Source organism: Vanessa cardui, chromosome 23 (assembly GCF_905220365.1).
Source record: "Vanessa cardui chromosome 23, ilVanCard2.1, whole genome shotgun sequence".
Lineage (NCBI taxonomy): Eukaryota > Metazoa > Arthropoda > Insecta > Lepidoptera > Nymphalidae > Vanessa > Vanessa cardui.
Genome location: NC_061145.1, coordinates 2,878,843 through 2,896,081, shown reverse-complemented (window position 1 = coordinate 2,896,081; position 17,239 = coordinate 2,878,843). Strand labels below are relative to the sequence as shown.

General features: G+C 34.0%; 1 protein-coding gene across 1 annotated transcript in view; it reads right to left on the bottom strand.

Moving 5' to 3' along the window:
* Positions 1-346: 346 nt before the first annotated feature.
* The window catches only part of LOC124539900 (4-hydroxybutyrate coenzyme A transferase), a 43,711-nt gene continuing 26,818 nt past the window's right edge, over positions 347-17,239 (bottom strand). Inside the window, exons 2-10 of the mRNA XM_047117262.1 lie at positions 14,048-14,210; positions 11,998-12,136; positions 11,141-11,231; positions 7,853-8,041; positions 6,046-6,172; positions 5,585-5,673; positions 2,934-3,053; positions 1,454-1,600; positions 347-917 (exon numbers count right to left, since the gene is read on the bottom strand). Coding sequence (XP_046973218.1) covers positions 733-917; positions 1,454-1,600; positions 2,934-3,053; positions 5,585-5,673; positions 6,046-6,172; positions 7,853-8,041; positions 11,141-11,231; positions 11,998-12,136; positions 14,048-14,210 — 1,250 coding nt within the window. The 3' untranslated portion in view covers positions 347-732. The remainder of the gene's footprint in view (positions 918-1,453; positions 1,601-2,933; positions 3,054-5,584; positions 5,674-6,045; positions 6,173-7,852; positions 8,042-11,140; positions 11,232-11,997; positions 12,137-14,047; positions 14,211-17,239) is intronic.

The following is a 17,239-nucleotide window of genomic DNA, read 5'->3' as shown; positions in this document are numbered from 1 at the left end:
AAGAATAAAACATTCTAACTACTTATTTATTAATTTTGTAAACAACGTCGCCTATAAATACTCTGCATTTTAGCTATATATTTATTTATTTTATTTTTAAAGCGCTTTCTTATATAAAAAAGTTTATTCCGAAGCTCTAAATGTATTATTATTCAACATTCAATATTTCTGCGTTGGAAAATTTTACAAGCATTTTTATTACATATTTTTGATACACTAACAAAATTATGTAATAAAAATAATTAGTAACTAGAAAAAACTAGTATACAGGAAAAATCCCTTAAATTTTATTTAAATAAATGAACGAAGGTTTTCTTTAAGAAAGTGTAAATAAAATAAAAAAATATACAGTTTAAACGTTTATTTTACATTTTTTAAACAGTAACATAAACACTCACATAAAAATATATGAAATTATAGACTGCGGTTTAACCATAAAATATAAGACTTCGCAAAAAATATTCTTAAATCTACATAGTCGTGTGATACAAAAATTTAAACATTATTTACGAGCTAAAATCGTTGCTACGTAAAATCTCAGTAATTATTAGGCCACAACTAATGCTCTATCTAACGTGTCAAATGCATTTTTAAATTCGAAATTTATTATTTGCGTACCAAACAAGTTTTTATCATTGTTACTTCTAGAAGTAACTAATGAAAACTACCATATTGCATTGTATTTTCTACACTGGCAACATTTTAGTCTATGGATTGTAAATTATCCATAGCTTAGGGTGCAGGCATACATTTGAGACGTTCGAAAGCTGCTTTCTCTAGTTCCTCGCGATGATCTGGGTGAGCTATCTTGATGAGTTCGTAGGCGCGTTGTCGCAGAGTTTTACCGAAAAGATTCGCAATTCCTTGTTCGGTGACGACGTAGTGGACGTGAGCACGACTTGTTACAACACCAGCACCTGTTTATGGAGTCAATAAGAATGTTAATTATTTATATACTATTCGTTTAAATATATGTGTAGAGAAACTGACCTTTTTTTAAATATTTTGTTATAGTCCGACACAACTTAGATGTAGCATCGGCAAAATTCGTAAAACCAATCACATCCGAATTAAGTACAGTACGACACAACTTAGATGTAGCATCGGCAAAATTCGTGAAACCGATCACATCCGAATTAAGTACGTTATCCCAAATTATCAATATTTATTTCTTATGTGAATATAATCATAACACAAACGTAATAACTTGTAATATCATAAGACCTAATATATTCGTCAATTTGCTTTACATGCACTTGCTTTCTCGGGTTGAACTGACGCGAGAAATTATAACAACGAAGAGTTATTTCTATTCGTTGTATAAATCAGCAGTAGTGTAGAATTGCCGATGCTACATCTAAGCTGTGTCGTACTCAACATTAATATCCAAAACTACAAATACATTTCATGGATTCGCTAATCTATGGTTTCGTTAATGTGTACTTGGACTGACCGATCTTGAGCGTTGGCACGATCTTTGACTCGTTGCGCTTGGTGGTTGACACGAGCGCGATGATTGGCTTCCCGCGCCCGTCCACGGCCTCGGCCGCGCCGCGTATGAAGTCCACCTGCCCGCCGAAGCCGGAGAACATGCGCGTACCTGCGGACCGAGCGCTCTGTTCAGTGACGTAGCTTGGTGAGGAAGGGCCCCGGTGCATAGAAAAAGAATCGGGCCCTAAGCTTTCTTTAATTTCTTTTTCTTTCTTTCTTTACCGTTAAAATTATAGATACAAAATAAAAAATCTTGTGGGCAGGGTCGTGATTTTCTAGCTTTAGAAGCTTAAGGTTTAGTTTAAACGGGCCCCTCCCGGTGCACTGCACCACCTGGCCCTACGATAGCTACGTCACTGGCTCTGTTATAACCCTACACTCAGTGACGTAGCTAGGTGAGGAGGGCCCCGGTGCATATACAATTAATCGGGCCCTCTCCCCCACTTTCTCATCCCTCTTTAACTAATAATTACCCTTTAAAGTTATATATACCAAATAAGAAGTCTTGTGTCGTGATTTCCTAGCTTCAGAAGCTTAAGGTTTAGTTTAGAGGGCCCCCTGAACTCCGGGGCCCTGGTGCACTGCACCTCCTGGCCCTACGATAGCTACGCCACTGCCCACACTGTTACCCATTTTGCTGACCGAAACTACCGACTCATCACCTTTTCCCCCATAACCTTCAGTAGCTCGCTCCTCAGAGTCAGTCCTACTCCAACCTCCGATTCCGACGGTCGCGTTTAATAATTAATATTGTTATTATTCTATTTCAAGGACTCACCCCTCAACCCTTACTATTTCTAAGTTTAGTTTTGTGAACACTCTTTTTTTTTTTTAAAAAAGCTTCAAGTCCGTACTGTATAACAGCTCGCTACACCTGCTCCGAGTCTCGTTTGCAAAGTCAAACTTGATCCAAGAATGAACGATTTATTGACCTTTGAAAACTTCGGACTATAAGACTTATGAGTACGTATAATTATTATCATTCATAACAACAACAGCCTGTAAATTCCCACTGTTTGGCTAAAGGCCTCCTCTCCCTTTGATGAGAAGGTTTGGAACATATTCCACCACGCTGTTCCAATGCGGGTTGGTACACATGTAGCAGAATTTCTATGAAATTTGGCACATGCAGGTTTCCTCACGATGTTTTCCTTCACCGCTGAGCACGAGATGAATTATAAAGACAAATTAAACACATGAATCAGCGGTGCTTGCCTGGGTTTGAACCAGCAATTATCGGTTAAGATGCACGCGTTCTAACCACGGGGCCATCTCGACTTATCATTCATACAATATACATAATATTATTGCAAATATATTGCGTCGAAACAGTGAGTATTCTTACAGAGTCTAACTCCAAGTTCAGAAATAGACTGGACTAACTTCCTTTCGAAAATATCTCGTGAATTAAGTGCAATTTATTTAGACGTAATAGTACTTACCGATTGAGTCAGCGCACACTTGTCCCGTGAGATCGACCTCTATGCACGAGTTAATTGCAGTCATATTGGGTTGCAGCGATACTATGTGCGTGTTGTTCACGTAGTCAATCTCCAACATTTCTGTAAAGATAATTCATTACAGTTACTTTTAGTAATTATTCAATTTGATTTTAGACAATAGGCTATTTGACTGGTTTTTAAAATCCATTTTATACTATTTAGTAGAAGTTAAGGAACCCAGTAAAAGATGTTTTTTTTTTTTTTCTAGTACATATTTGCCGAAAAATATCATATTAAAAATTCCATATTTAAATAACGCGTGAAAACGCTACTTTGACAATATGGCGCTGCAATGGGGTCAGTGACGTTACTTTGCTGTATTTTAATCTGTGGTATACATATATAGTAGAAAAGCAAGGTTTACAAGAAAGTGACTTCATCATAAGCCCGACCAATCAGGAGCGTTTTATGTCACAACGTTTGAAAATTTGCATTTTTATTGATGGATTTTTGAATAAATTAAGTATTATTTTCAACTTTCGTTAGTATATAACCATTTTTAAATTCATAATATACACTGATTACAATAATTCGCAATCTATTTTTCGTATTGTCAAATAGCCTATTTAGTTAACTTTAAAAATGTATTATTTTGCTGACCCTATCTAAGTTCGTAGAGCACGTGACATTATGTATGTGTAAAATATATAAACAAATAAATATATATAATGCGCATGTTACAGCTAATTTTGTTTTATCAGGATCTAATAAATCTTTCTTGGGGCAAGGTGTCCGTTTCTATAGTAAAATTCTGCAGACATTTTTAACTTTACCGTATCGTAAATTCAAATCGTTTATAAAAATATATTGATAAAAAAGGCATATTATTCTATACAAAATTTTGTAGATGATAAAAAAGCTTGGAATTAATACCCGTTGACTTCCAGGCAGGATACATTACATACATATATACTTGAATTTAACTAATATGATTGTATTTTTTAAATGTTGAAAAGAGTAACTACTGAGTTTCTTGCCGGTAATTCTCGGTAGAATCTACTTTCCGAACCGGTGTTAGTTTCACTTAATTGTTAAATGACGATTCAAAAGTGCTTGTAAAAGTCTACTTGAATAAAGTTTATTTTGATTTTGATAATGAGACTCGGTTAGGAATCAGTAAAAATAATTTCAGAAGTCATTTGATCAGTTCCCAGTACTTCGACGACCACTCAGGCCTTATAAACGATACCAATGAACATTGAGCGAAATCTTCTATGACGTCACTGACATTCGAAATTTGATTTATTCAAAAAAATAATATAAATAACACCTACTATAGATTATGTTAAATCTCGGCCAATCATATCATGTCAATTAAATTCAAGGTCAAAGTTTTGCATTCGCTTTAGTCTCCTGCCATCGAAATAGACATTTCAGCTGTTACTATTATAACAAAAGTCGTATATCATAATCTAATCAAAATCAAAATCAAAATAAACTTTATTCAAGTAGGCTTTTATAAGCACTTTTGAATCGTCATTTTACAATTAAGTGAAGCTACCACTCATTCATATATTTCATTCATATATAATATATAATATTTCATTCATTTCACGCTCGTTCTGCGGTGAGTTACGAGTTCCTTCTTACAGAATACGTCAACAGCTCGATTGGCTGAATGGAATTTGTTCTAAAAGTTAAAAAAACTTTAAATATTAAAACATGACGGTCCCAAATTAATGAATCTTGCCACTTAGAACTTGAGAGGATTGTATACATCTGAATCTGTTCAACTATTTAAAAGTTCTAGTGGAATAAAGAAACTCATATACAATATTACAATCGACAGTGTAATAATGTAGCGAGTATATGAGTTCTTATAAATTAACTTTGTATATACCAGAAATATCTACTTTAATCGAACTACGAAATAATTTAAATGTAACCTTTTAAAAAATGTTTGATTAAACTTCTCGAGAAATGTTTTTATAATTCTGCAAATAAAAAAAACAAAAACATTAATATATTACCCGAAAGTCAGTTCATGATGTAAGAAAAATATCAGTCATAACATACAGAGAGGAGAAGACTATTCTTTGATTTTATTTTCTCTTTGAAATATAATCACTTGTAGCATTAACAACACCGAAATAACATATATTAAATTTTTTGCCTGTCTGTCTGATTGTTCTGGCTAATCTATGTAACGACTGGAGCGATTTAGAAGGGACTTTCACTGGCAGATAGCTGATGTTTTTTTTACTTTTTTTTATGGTATAGGTTGGCGGACGAGCATATGGGCCACCTGATGGTAAATGGTCATATATCCATAGACAATGACGCTGTAAGAAATATTAACTATTCCTTACATCGTCAATGTGCCACCAAGCTTGGGAACTAACATGTCATGTCCCTTGTGCCTGTAGTTACACTGGCTCACTCACCCTTCAAACCGGAACATAACAATACTGAGTACTGTTGTTTAGCTGTAGAATAACTGAAGAGTGGGTGGTACCTACCCAGACAGACTTGCACAAAGCCCTACCACCAAATAAAATTATAGTTTAATTCAAACGCAAACGAACGGCCTCAGCTTGTTACTTAATAAAGTCTAAAGCTATGTGAGATAATATTATTTATAAATTACTTACCAATGAAAGGATTATTGTCTACAAAGTTATATAACTCCTTATTGCCCACGAGGAAACTGCCTACAATGCGACCTTTGTGGTTCTTTTTCCTGAAACATTAATTTTATTTATAATCTGGATATGGATACTGAATATTGTTGACTATATAACAATTAAGGGTTTAGTACAATTCGTAAAATATTATAATCAATTGTTTTTTTTTGTAATAATTTAAGTTATCTATAATTATTAGTTAAACAATAAATTAATAATTTTTACAATTTTAGAATAGAATTTACTAATAAAATTTAAAGTTACTTCGCAGACAAAGAAACGCTATTATTTCACAAAATCATAATAACTACCATATATTATTTATAAAATTTCAGAATTCAAGTAATGATGTTTGACTCAAGACTTTGAAAAACTTTGGCAAAGTGGTGGTCAAAAGTGGTCAAAAGTGTTGGTAAAGGCTTACGAACTTGTTGTTGGTGACGCAGCCTCGCTTGACGAGGTCGATGACACCGACGCTGAACATTTCCGAGTGTATGCCGAGATCCTTGTGGTCCTTCAGCGCCGACAGCACGGCGTCGGGGATACTACCGATACCTGGAAAAAAAAACAATAACTTACTAATAACTGAGATGGCCCAGTGGTTAGAACGCGTGCATCTTAACCGATGATTTCGGGTTCAAACCCAGACAAGCACCACTATATATATGTGCTTAATTTGTGTTTATAAACCTGCATGTGTTTAATTTCATCGAAATTCTGCCACATGTGCATTCCACCAACCCGTATTGGAACACCGTGGTGGAATATGTTCCAAACCCTCTCCTTAATGGAAGAGGCCTTATCTCAGCAGTGGGAAATATACAGACTGTTACTTTACTTACTTTATTTATAATCGTAATTGGTAAATATCCCCTATTACATTACTGTAATCAGTCAGTCACGTTACACACACGACACTAAGCATACTAACCAACACCATACATAGAACGGATCAGCACCTTGCTGCTTGCTGATTGTAACTTTTACTACTATTATAAACTATCGTTGTCTATGGGTGATGGTGACCACTTACCATCAGGTGGCCCATATGACCGTCCGCCAAGCTATTCCATAAAAAAACCCATTATAAACACCATTTGCACTTGTCAGTTGTGATAAAGCCAAATTTTGGTTGACCAAAATTTATTCCAGATCTTACATAATATTTATTCTATATTAACTTCTCAACAAGAATGAAAAACCTGTCTTAGTGATTGGTTAAACAATATAATCCCAATATTGTGTTCATTAATTACTTAGTGTTTGCTATTGGAAGAGGTATTGCCTCTTAGAGTATATTGCCTCGTATATGTCACTTCTGGTTTCCTATTACATTCGAGTGCTGCGGTTACACATGCGGTTTAAATACGTATATATAGCAATGTTGTAACCACGACATAGTTATATGAAGACGCGTTGATTTTATGATATTATCTTAAAACGTAACAATAAATTCATAATGATCTTTTATTTGTCTAAATTATTTTTTCTTGGACATGCTGGCAGAAATCTCATCAAAGGAACAAAGCAAGCTGTTTATTTATTTTTGTTGTTTATATATAGTTGTTACTTTTGGTCATTTTTTTCTGTATGTTCGAATGAAGTGTTGGTCGATGGGCTTTTTGCAAACCCGCCTGGGTACCTCAACTTTCAAAGAGTAACATTTTTGAGCCAGAGTTACTTTTATTCAGCAGGAACTTGGGGCATTACATATCAAATCTCTAGATTAGGTTAGGGATACATGGGTTACGTAAGGTTAAGTTTGCTGAGTTTCTTTCGCCGGTTCTTCTCAGGTCAGGGTATTTTCATTTCCGAAACGGTGATAGTGTTTCAATTGACCATCAATAAGAAAGTGTAATGCTTCTATATTGAATAAAGTTATTTGAGTTTGAGTTATCGACTATGACTACGAGAGCTGAGATGGCCCAGTGGTTAGAACGCGTGCATCTTAACCGATGATTGCGGGTTCAACCCAGGCAAGCACCACTATATATATGTGCTTAATTTGTGTTTATAATTCGTCTCGTGCTCGGCGGTGAAGGAAAACATCGTGAGGTAACCTGCATGTGTCTAATTTCATCGAAATTCTGCCACATGTGCATTCCACCAAACCGCATTGGAACAGCGTGGTGGAATATGTTCCAAACCCTCTCCTTAATGGAAGAGGCCTTATCTCAGCTGTGGGAAATTTACAGGCTGTTACTTTACTTTATCGATTGTGGGGGTGTGACGTACCCATCTGTAGCGTGGCGCCGTCCTCGACGAGGTTCTGGCCGATGAGGCGTCCGATCTCGGTCTCCTCGGCGCTGGAGCCCTTCCCGCCGTGCTCGGGCAGCGGCGTGTTGTCCTCCACAGCGAAGTCCACGTGCGAAACGTGGATGATGGCGTCGCCGAACGTTCGCGGCATGTTCGCGTTGATCTGGGCTGCGGATGAGAACATGTACACTCTGAGGCCCTCGAAAATGGAATATTATTTTTTTGCTGTTGGCCAACTGGCCTTTACAGCGTCACCGGACTGTAGGCGAATCATTATTATATTTATAATTAGTTTATTAATTTATAATATTTATTTATTACATTTCACAATTACACAAATAAAATATATAATAATATTCTATTCTATATTTATTTATGTAATAATATAATACACATATACAATACACACCAACATTATATTTCATATATTTACTTTTATATCACAATAAATATTAATTCACAGGCATACTCGGGCGAAACCCGTAGTATGCGGCGGATCGGCCGAGCGACGCATTTATTCCGCGTCTACCCGCCACTGCGATATAATTTTGTAAGCCGCGTACAAAATACGTACGAAGTTAGTCGATACCTCACACTCGATGCGATTTGTTTACTTTTTGCTAGCCGTACTGTCTAATTGTTTTCGTGTTTAGTTTTCGTAATTAATGTTAATACTCCGTCTATTAGAACTGTAAATTTCTTCCGTACTCTATTACCTTTTGACTTTTCTTGTTTTTGTGTTTATTGTGTGCGTATTATACGAGTGATATCTCAAATTGTGGACTAAGTTATTTCTACCACGTACACACCACGACGACGAAACCTATAGGACTTTCGGGCGAGTACTAATGTCCTCAGCCCTGAGGATGAGCGCTGAGCTAGGATTTAAAGTTCGTCCTGAGGGTGTCTCCAATGAGATCGCACCTCGGCTCAGAACGAAGTCGGTGGGAAAATCGAATAGAGATAAGCCATCCTTACATAAGCGGCAAACAAACGCCACTTTTTAACAAAATCAATTATGTTTTTACTTATTATATGGTATTATTTTCAAACATATGTTAATATAGTCCGGTCAAATTAGACCAAATAATAAGAGTAAAGTCACATAAATTCCCACCAAGCTGAAAATCGGTAAGACTGTTTAAAATGTCATTAAAAACAAAATTTGAAAGTTTATTTTTTAGGGTATATTACCAAGTTCAAGTTTGGCTTGGTTATCAGCTAGACCATACATAGTGAGGTTGGAAGTTGGTCAACAATTCATTAGAACCAGTGCACACTTTACTTCCACCTGCGCCGGAAAAACTGCTGAACTCGATTTTTTGCAACTGCAAAAAGGGATGCAGTGCTAAATGTGGTTGCAAAAAAGTCGGACTGTTCTGTTCTCCGGCATGCACGTATTGTCAAGGCCGGTTGTGCTCTAATATTGAATCACCGACAGTGGAGGATCCGTTTGATTCCAACGAGGCAACATGCGATACATCGCTATTAACGCAGTTTACATGCACTCAGTATGAAGATGAAGAAGAACAAGAACAAGAAGATCAAGAAGAAGAATTTGAAAGTTACGACTCGGACGATTAAATTTCACTACTTTTTTTTTTAACTTAAATTGCTTTAATCTTTTCAATCTCTGCTAATATCCATTATTTTCCAATAGTTTCAAATTAAACATGATCAAAACTAACCGGTGAAATAGGCCTACTGGGGAAACCACGTTAAAAAAACGCGCTAAGTACACTACCTCATAGGTGGCGAGGAAACGTGTGCATATTATGACGATTACAACTTTTGCAACTTTTTGAAGCGTTATATCTTAAAATGGGCTGGACACGTAGCGAGGCTAAGCGATAATCGATGGACAAGAGAGACAACTCAATGGACAGGCCCATTAGGACAGAGAAGGAGAGGAAGACCAAATGCACGCTGGGTAGACGACATAATAAAAGTAGCCGGTACTCATTGGCTTCGAGTGGCCGAAAATAGAGAGCACTGGTCCTCTCTGGAGGAGGCCTTTACCTCTCATGGAGAGGGTTCTTGCAAATAAAAAACAATAATAATAATAATGTTAATATAAATTATTTTAATTGGATTATATATTATATAATATCAATTGCAATATTAACTTCATATCAAATCAATAACTAATTAATTGTATTTATAATCAATTGAATGAAATTACAAAAATTGTTATGAATTTATATTATAATCTAATTTAATTATTTGTTTACATCATCAGAATCACATCATTTTTGTTTAATTTAGTTTAATTTTAATTTAATTTATTTTGATTGTTAATTTATTTTGCATTCACACTGTTAATGAACTATAGAATGCAAGAAATATAAGGCTTTTTATTTTATTTTATTTTATTTATTATATCTTAAAAACGGTGGCTCGTTCAAATAGTATTAACACATTTTTTGTAGATAATTTTATAATCTACAATTATTGTCTGTAGTATTTTTATGATAAAACTTACCGTTTTGCTGAAAATCGCGAAAAACTCATTTTTTGACCATTGACCTTGAATAAAATTTTTTCCTTACAGGGGAAAGATGGGGAACTTTTAATTTTTTTTTTTAATGACATTTTAAACAATCTTACCGATTTTCAGCTTGGTGGGAATTTATGTAACTTCGAATGTCTAAAATGACCGGACTAATATATCATTTCAGATCTCGGCTAATAATGTCGCATTTGATGTATTTTATGCGATTTGATTATGTCAATACTTATAAATCGCAAAAGTTCGCAAATCCATATAATGAATAGCTCTTGACCAATTATATCGATTTGATTTCTATGTATGTGTTTTGTTTTCGATCTCTATTGGTTGAAATAGACTATACGCCTTACGCTCACAAACAATCGTTGTGCCGTCATTTCTTACACTGTATTTTGTACCTTGATATAAATGGCATACATACGGCAATACTGAGAATTCGCTGAATATATTTAGCGTATTGTTGGCACGAAGTACGATCAATATCAAAAGTATCGAAAGATTTAGTTTTTTAGAATATGACTGCCGTTTAGAAGTTATAAGCTGACAAACGACGACTAGAATATTCTGTAATTAATCACGTATTTTGGTATCTTTATATTAACTATAGAATGCGCAAAGATCAAGCTATCCAAGAAAACAAAAAATGTCTTTCTGGAGATTTTGAGGATCAACTGAAACCATTTCATCAGATTCATAGGAATCAAGAATCAGATTGGTTGTTTTCGTTGATTCTTTATAAGATTCGAGTGAAATCTTACCAATTATGATCTTGGAGTTGACCAAAGCTGATCTCACGCAGTCCACCGATGTGCCCAAGCTGCAGTATCCATGTTGGTCTGGGGGCGAAACCTAGAAATATAAACAATTTATTTTTTTTAAATGCTTTATTGCACAACACATGGAAAAAAAGGGGAAATATAAAACATAAAATAAGTACATGGTGCGCAAAGGCGGTCTTATCGCTTATAGCGATCTCTCAAATTTATGAATCACAATATATAATCTTCATTTTATTAAAATTATTTTGTTACCTACTTTTGTATAAATACATTATAAGATGTCAAAGGAGGCCATCCAATGACCACAGACCCCTTTAGTTATACCGACTCTTTTAGTAGTTATCTGTCAGTTTGTTCATAAATTACTTGGTGGTAGGGCTTTGTGCGCCAAATAATAGTACTCAGTATTGTTGTCTTCCGGTTGGAAGAGTGAGTGAGCCATTGTAACTACAGGCACAAGGGACATGACATGTTAGTTACCAAGGTTGGTGGCACATTGACGATGTAAGGAATAGTTAATATTTCTTACAGTTTCATTGTCTATGGGTGATGGTGACCACTTACCATCTGGTCGCTCATATGCTCGTCCGCCAACCTATTCCTTATATCATAAAAAAACTAATGCAGCACATGTATGCATTCAGTCTGGTCTCAGACACGTATTAACAAACAAATGTAATTGATAATTAACTTAACAATATTATTAACATTAATGCATTTGACTCATATTGTTAAGATACATATGTTTTCATAGTTATATAAATAAACACGTATCAAAATTTAGTTCATTTAAACATCTTAAGGACTTGAGTGTGGTTAATATATATTTAGCTAACCTGAATGATAGCGATGTCAGGCTGGATGATCTTCCTATGGAACAGCTTGGGGATGTCCTGCAGGAAGATTGGTATCGCGTCCGAACGTCCCTCGGCTACCGACTTGCGGACGTTGGCGGCCATGAATAACGAGACGGACCTGGAAATGGAAACATTGGATCGAAATCTACATAGTATATATTTTATTTCATGTCGGCTATTACGGTTATGGATCGCCATTTTATAAGATGTAAACAAGATAAAAACCCGATTTTACTCGGTCAAAATAAATGAAATTAAAGGCTCATCATTCATTTTTCCAAAAAAAATATAACTTTTATTTATATTCAACTAGCGACAAGTAGTATTATTACATGGTAGGTATTGTGTATTACAGTATTTCTCTATTATATTGTGCGCGTATACACACCTTACAAACCTTGCTCTTGAATCAATCTATCTATTGAAAAAAAAACGCATCAAAATCCGTTATGAAATTTTAAAGATCTAAGCATACATAGAGACGGACGGCGATAAACGGCTTTATTTTATACTATGTAATGATGATGATGATTATATAGAGCGACTGTTTCATGCTGTGTTATGTTAACTCTAAGAAATTATTATTTAGAACAAACTTACTGACGGGTGCACCCGTAAACTTCAAACACGCGACGTCATCCCGTTGAAATAATTATGTTTTATGCGACACGATTTTACATACAATCTATAATTGGATAGGTTTCGATCGGTCCTATCGTAGAACTGCACGAAATTATTAATATAGATGACGTAACCTACCGATTTGGAATCTAGATTATACTGTGAAAAATGGCGAAGAAACTCAGAAGCTACCCATTTCCACCAATTTAAATTTTTGTATCTCTTGTCAGAAAAACAAAACAACAACTCCACACTTTTTATCATCACATGATTTGGATTTGGTGTTGATTATTTGCCTTATTTATTTATTCATGTATTTTTTTTATAAAATATTTAAATCTATAAGCAGATAATTATCCCACCATTGGGCTAAAGTTACCTCTCCTGTTGAGAAAAAGCAATAGGTACAAACTTAAGATTAATCAAACCGCTCTAATATTCAGTAAATTTAGACCTTGATCTTGATATAAACGTTTCTTAGTAGCCAACAATTTTTATATATTAATGACTAACCCGACAGACGTCTTAAAATTAATTTAAAAAAAAAAACATTCCATACTATATACTATACTTTTTGTTACATTATTATAATGCTTTTGGTATTTGATATAAAATGACTGTGCGTTTAATTTATAAAATGTTAAAAAAAAATATTTTAACTTTTTTTCCATATCATACATAGTGTTTAGATTACATGGCTGCCGATCTCGAATTTGATATAGCTAATACAAACCATTTTGATACTTGAACTAAACAAATTCCATCGATAAAGTCAATGATATCAGTATATTCGAATATTCGTTATCACGACGTATTTACACATATTTAGATAATGGCATTTATGATAAACACTCATGACAGCTTATATAATACCGTCAAGGACGGTTAGATGGAACTAATAAGTATTATTACCATATCGAGATCATACATTTGATAAGGCATATAATCATATATTGAAAATTTTCGGGTTACACTAGGTGTGTATATTAGATACATAATAGTAATAATACAAAACCATTGACAAATAAGGCATATTATTGAATACCATTGAATTTTCAAATAGCATCATTGTCATAATAAAAAAGCGTTGACTTAGTATTTTGTGAATTGTAGGTATGTATGTCATATTTCTATGTTGGTATATCATATGTTACTCAAAAAAGTAGTCCTTTCTTGGAGTTTGCGCCATACCAGAGAAAGAAAGAGAAAGAAAGAAAGAAAGAGCGACAAACAGACAGAACGTTACTTTCACATTTATAATATTAATATAGATTTAATAGTATTTATTTTATGGAATAGGTTGGCGGACGAGCATATAGGCCACCTGATGGTAAGTGTTCACTATCACCCATAGACAATGACGCTATAAGAAATATTAATATTAGTAGTTTACAACATAATATTTTACCTGAATATGTCCTTGCATTCCGGGGCGACATAAGCGGCTTCTTTTTCGGTGTGCATGTGAACGACCTTGATATCCTTAAGGGAGCCCGCTTTGCCGACCTCCGTCATAGCATTGAGTAGCGGCACGGGTGTGGCCGCTGCACCCTGGGCGAAGACGGTTTGCCCTGAAATAAAATAGCATTTTTTAGTCATTTTGTAAAGTAAAGTAAAGTAACAGCCTGTAAATTTCCCACTGCTGGGCTAATGGCCTCCTCTCTCATTTAGGAGAGGGCTTGGAACATATTCCACCACGCTGTTCCAATGCGGGTTGGTGGAATGCAAATGTGTCAGAATTTCAATGAAATTAGACACATGCAGGTTTCCTCACGATGTTTTCCTTCGCCGCTGAACACGAGATGAATTATAAACACAAATTAAGCACATATACAGGGTTATTTGTAAAACATTAACAACCTCGCAGGGCTAGATTAAGAACATCATAAATAACAACTTTTGTTTTATGACCTTGAACAAAACTAAATATTTTTTCCAAAAAAACATTTACAAGTTTTTGTTGCACTCTCTAACATTTCAATATCCTTCCGTGTTGCGTCATTCATATTTAATAATAATAGTAAAAACCCTCAACGTAATCACGTGACTGGCTCGCTATTGGCCAGCGGTTTTCGGAAAGCGCGTAGAAGGGTTTCGCGCCGCCCACACGCTTCGCTATACGTCTTCGTATTATCAGTTTAACTGACACAGCGACGCGCAAATGTTTGCAGGATGTAACAGATTTTGTTCCTCTCGTGGCTACGATGACGAATGTTTATCATAGTGTGAATGTTTGTATTTTATGTTTACGTCCGGAATTAGGATTCCCGGAAATTTTTACTCTGAAGTGCCGAGCAAAAAGTGATGTTCAGTCTCATGTTCCAATTTAAACACTTGACTAATTAATTTGCAAAAGATTATTTAGTTATTTGGTATTCGTATAACGTAGTAAAGTTAATTATTATTTTATACCTTTTCTTAAACTATGTACCTAATCTCCCGGATCCTATCTGATAATAGGATCCTCGACTCCTGATAATGAGACCGACTGTTAAGTATACTTTGAAATAAAAAAGAATTTTCATAATCGGTCAAACCGTCTTTGAGATTCCGTAACATACCTACCTACATAAAAAAGTCCCGACAAATTAAAAACCGCAATTTTAAGTCGTTTAAAAAAAGCTATAAAGCTAAATGAAAGTTAATTACGAACAAGAAAATAAATATTTCTCAATTTTAACAATCTAAGTTAAAATAAGGTACCTATTTAATTATTTATGAACAAAAGACAATATGATTATTATCAATACCTAATCTTTTTTTTAGTAAAACTGCTTGTACTACTATTACTTTACTTTAATTTATCTTATTCAAGGTAAACTAATGAGTTATTTAATCGAACAATAACTAAAATCCGATAATCACAATAAATTAAAAACTTGTCAACATTTGATCTGGCCGGCCTATCCATCAAAAGCCGTAATAATATTAATCGTGACTCATTATGTAGGTACATAGGTAAACCACAACGCCTTCATACTCCTACTTATCAAAGCATAAAACTGACCGTATTAAAATGATAAAAGGTTAAATCGTTTTGTTTAGGCACACGGCATGTTTAGATGCCTAGGTACGTAATTTACGTGTATGACTAATGTATTCAACATTTAACTATTTCTATAAAGTAATATGACACACGAATCTATTAAACATTAAAAACAGGCCATCAACTTGAAATTCCGGCTACCAGAACCAAGAATTAGAAGTGCATTTTAAAATTTTTTTTTTGGGAAGAAAGGAGTCAGTGTTATTAATTTACATTCAACAATAGAATAAAAACAAATAAGTTTTATCAAAACAAATTATTTTTCAGTTTCAAAATAGTAGGTATCTTTTCTATCCATCTATCAGAATCTTACTGTAAAGACAAGGCTGTATGGTCTAGTATCATTGCCTATATCCAATCAAGATAAATTAAAATTAAACCCTGCAATGTGACATTTATGTATTTGTTTACAATTTTTTTGCAACTTTTCGGTCTTGTTTTACGAGTTTGTTTTATGAATCATTAGTTTTAGATTTAACAGTTTTTGCAACTTACTTTTAGTTGGACTACTATTTTGCGACATTGCTACTGACCATTGCAAATTGAAAGTTTAGTTCTTTCCACCATAAGACAATTAAAAGGAAATTAAATAGTAAGTATGTTTATTTCTCTGCTATGTTTTACATTTTTTAATGTAATCTTTTGTTGGGATATTTTTTAATATTAAAGTGTGGAAAATTTAATTCATTCTTTATACCTAAGTTACCTATGTAAAATTTTGCGTATTTTGTGATACAAGATTAAATGTTGTCTGTTACTTTGCACCTCTGTACAGATGTGTACAAGACCTTGTTGATCTCCCTTAAACAATTTTAAATAAACCAATCTATTTAAAATTTTATAAATGTCATACAATTTCTATTCTCTTGACAAAAATATTGAAGAGAAAGCTCATCTTTGTGCTCAACAGCTTTCTTTATTGTTATTTCCTATGGTTGTTATTGGTATTCCTTTCTTTTAGTAAAATAAGTTTACATTACTAATACAAAGTAAAATTAAATTCTTAGAGGAAGCATTAATTAATAATGTTATTTTTGAATTGATAAGACAAAAAAATTAACTAAATTATTAAGCATGTAATTTAACTATTTATTTTCTTTTAGTTTGGAATTGAATAGCAGCAGATGTATTTGCTTAGATTTAAAATGTGAAAGTAAAGTCCTCATTTAAATAAAACTATTTTTATTTTGCATATGTAACTTTTTGGTATTGCTAATATTGCAATTAGAATTCAATCCAACGCCTCTGATGAAATGTTTGTTTTATGAATTCCACAATACATATTTCAGAATGGATTGTATTTTCTATCCAGTAAACTTCTGTTCTTTAATAAGTCTCATAATCTCTACAGGTAGACAACTTATCAAAAGTTGTATATCAACCATGCTGGCAAAGAGCTGATCAGACCAGCTGGGATTGGGTACCTCAAGCGAGCTAGACCAGGAAACTATCAAACCTTCCTGCAAATTTTCAGAGGAAAATCTCAATTGAACATCAATCATAAGAATAATAAAATTATTTTATTATACACAAAAGGCCTTGTTTTTTATTAAT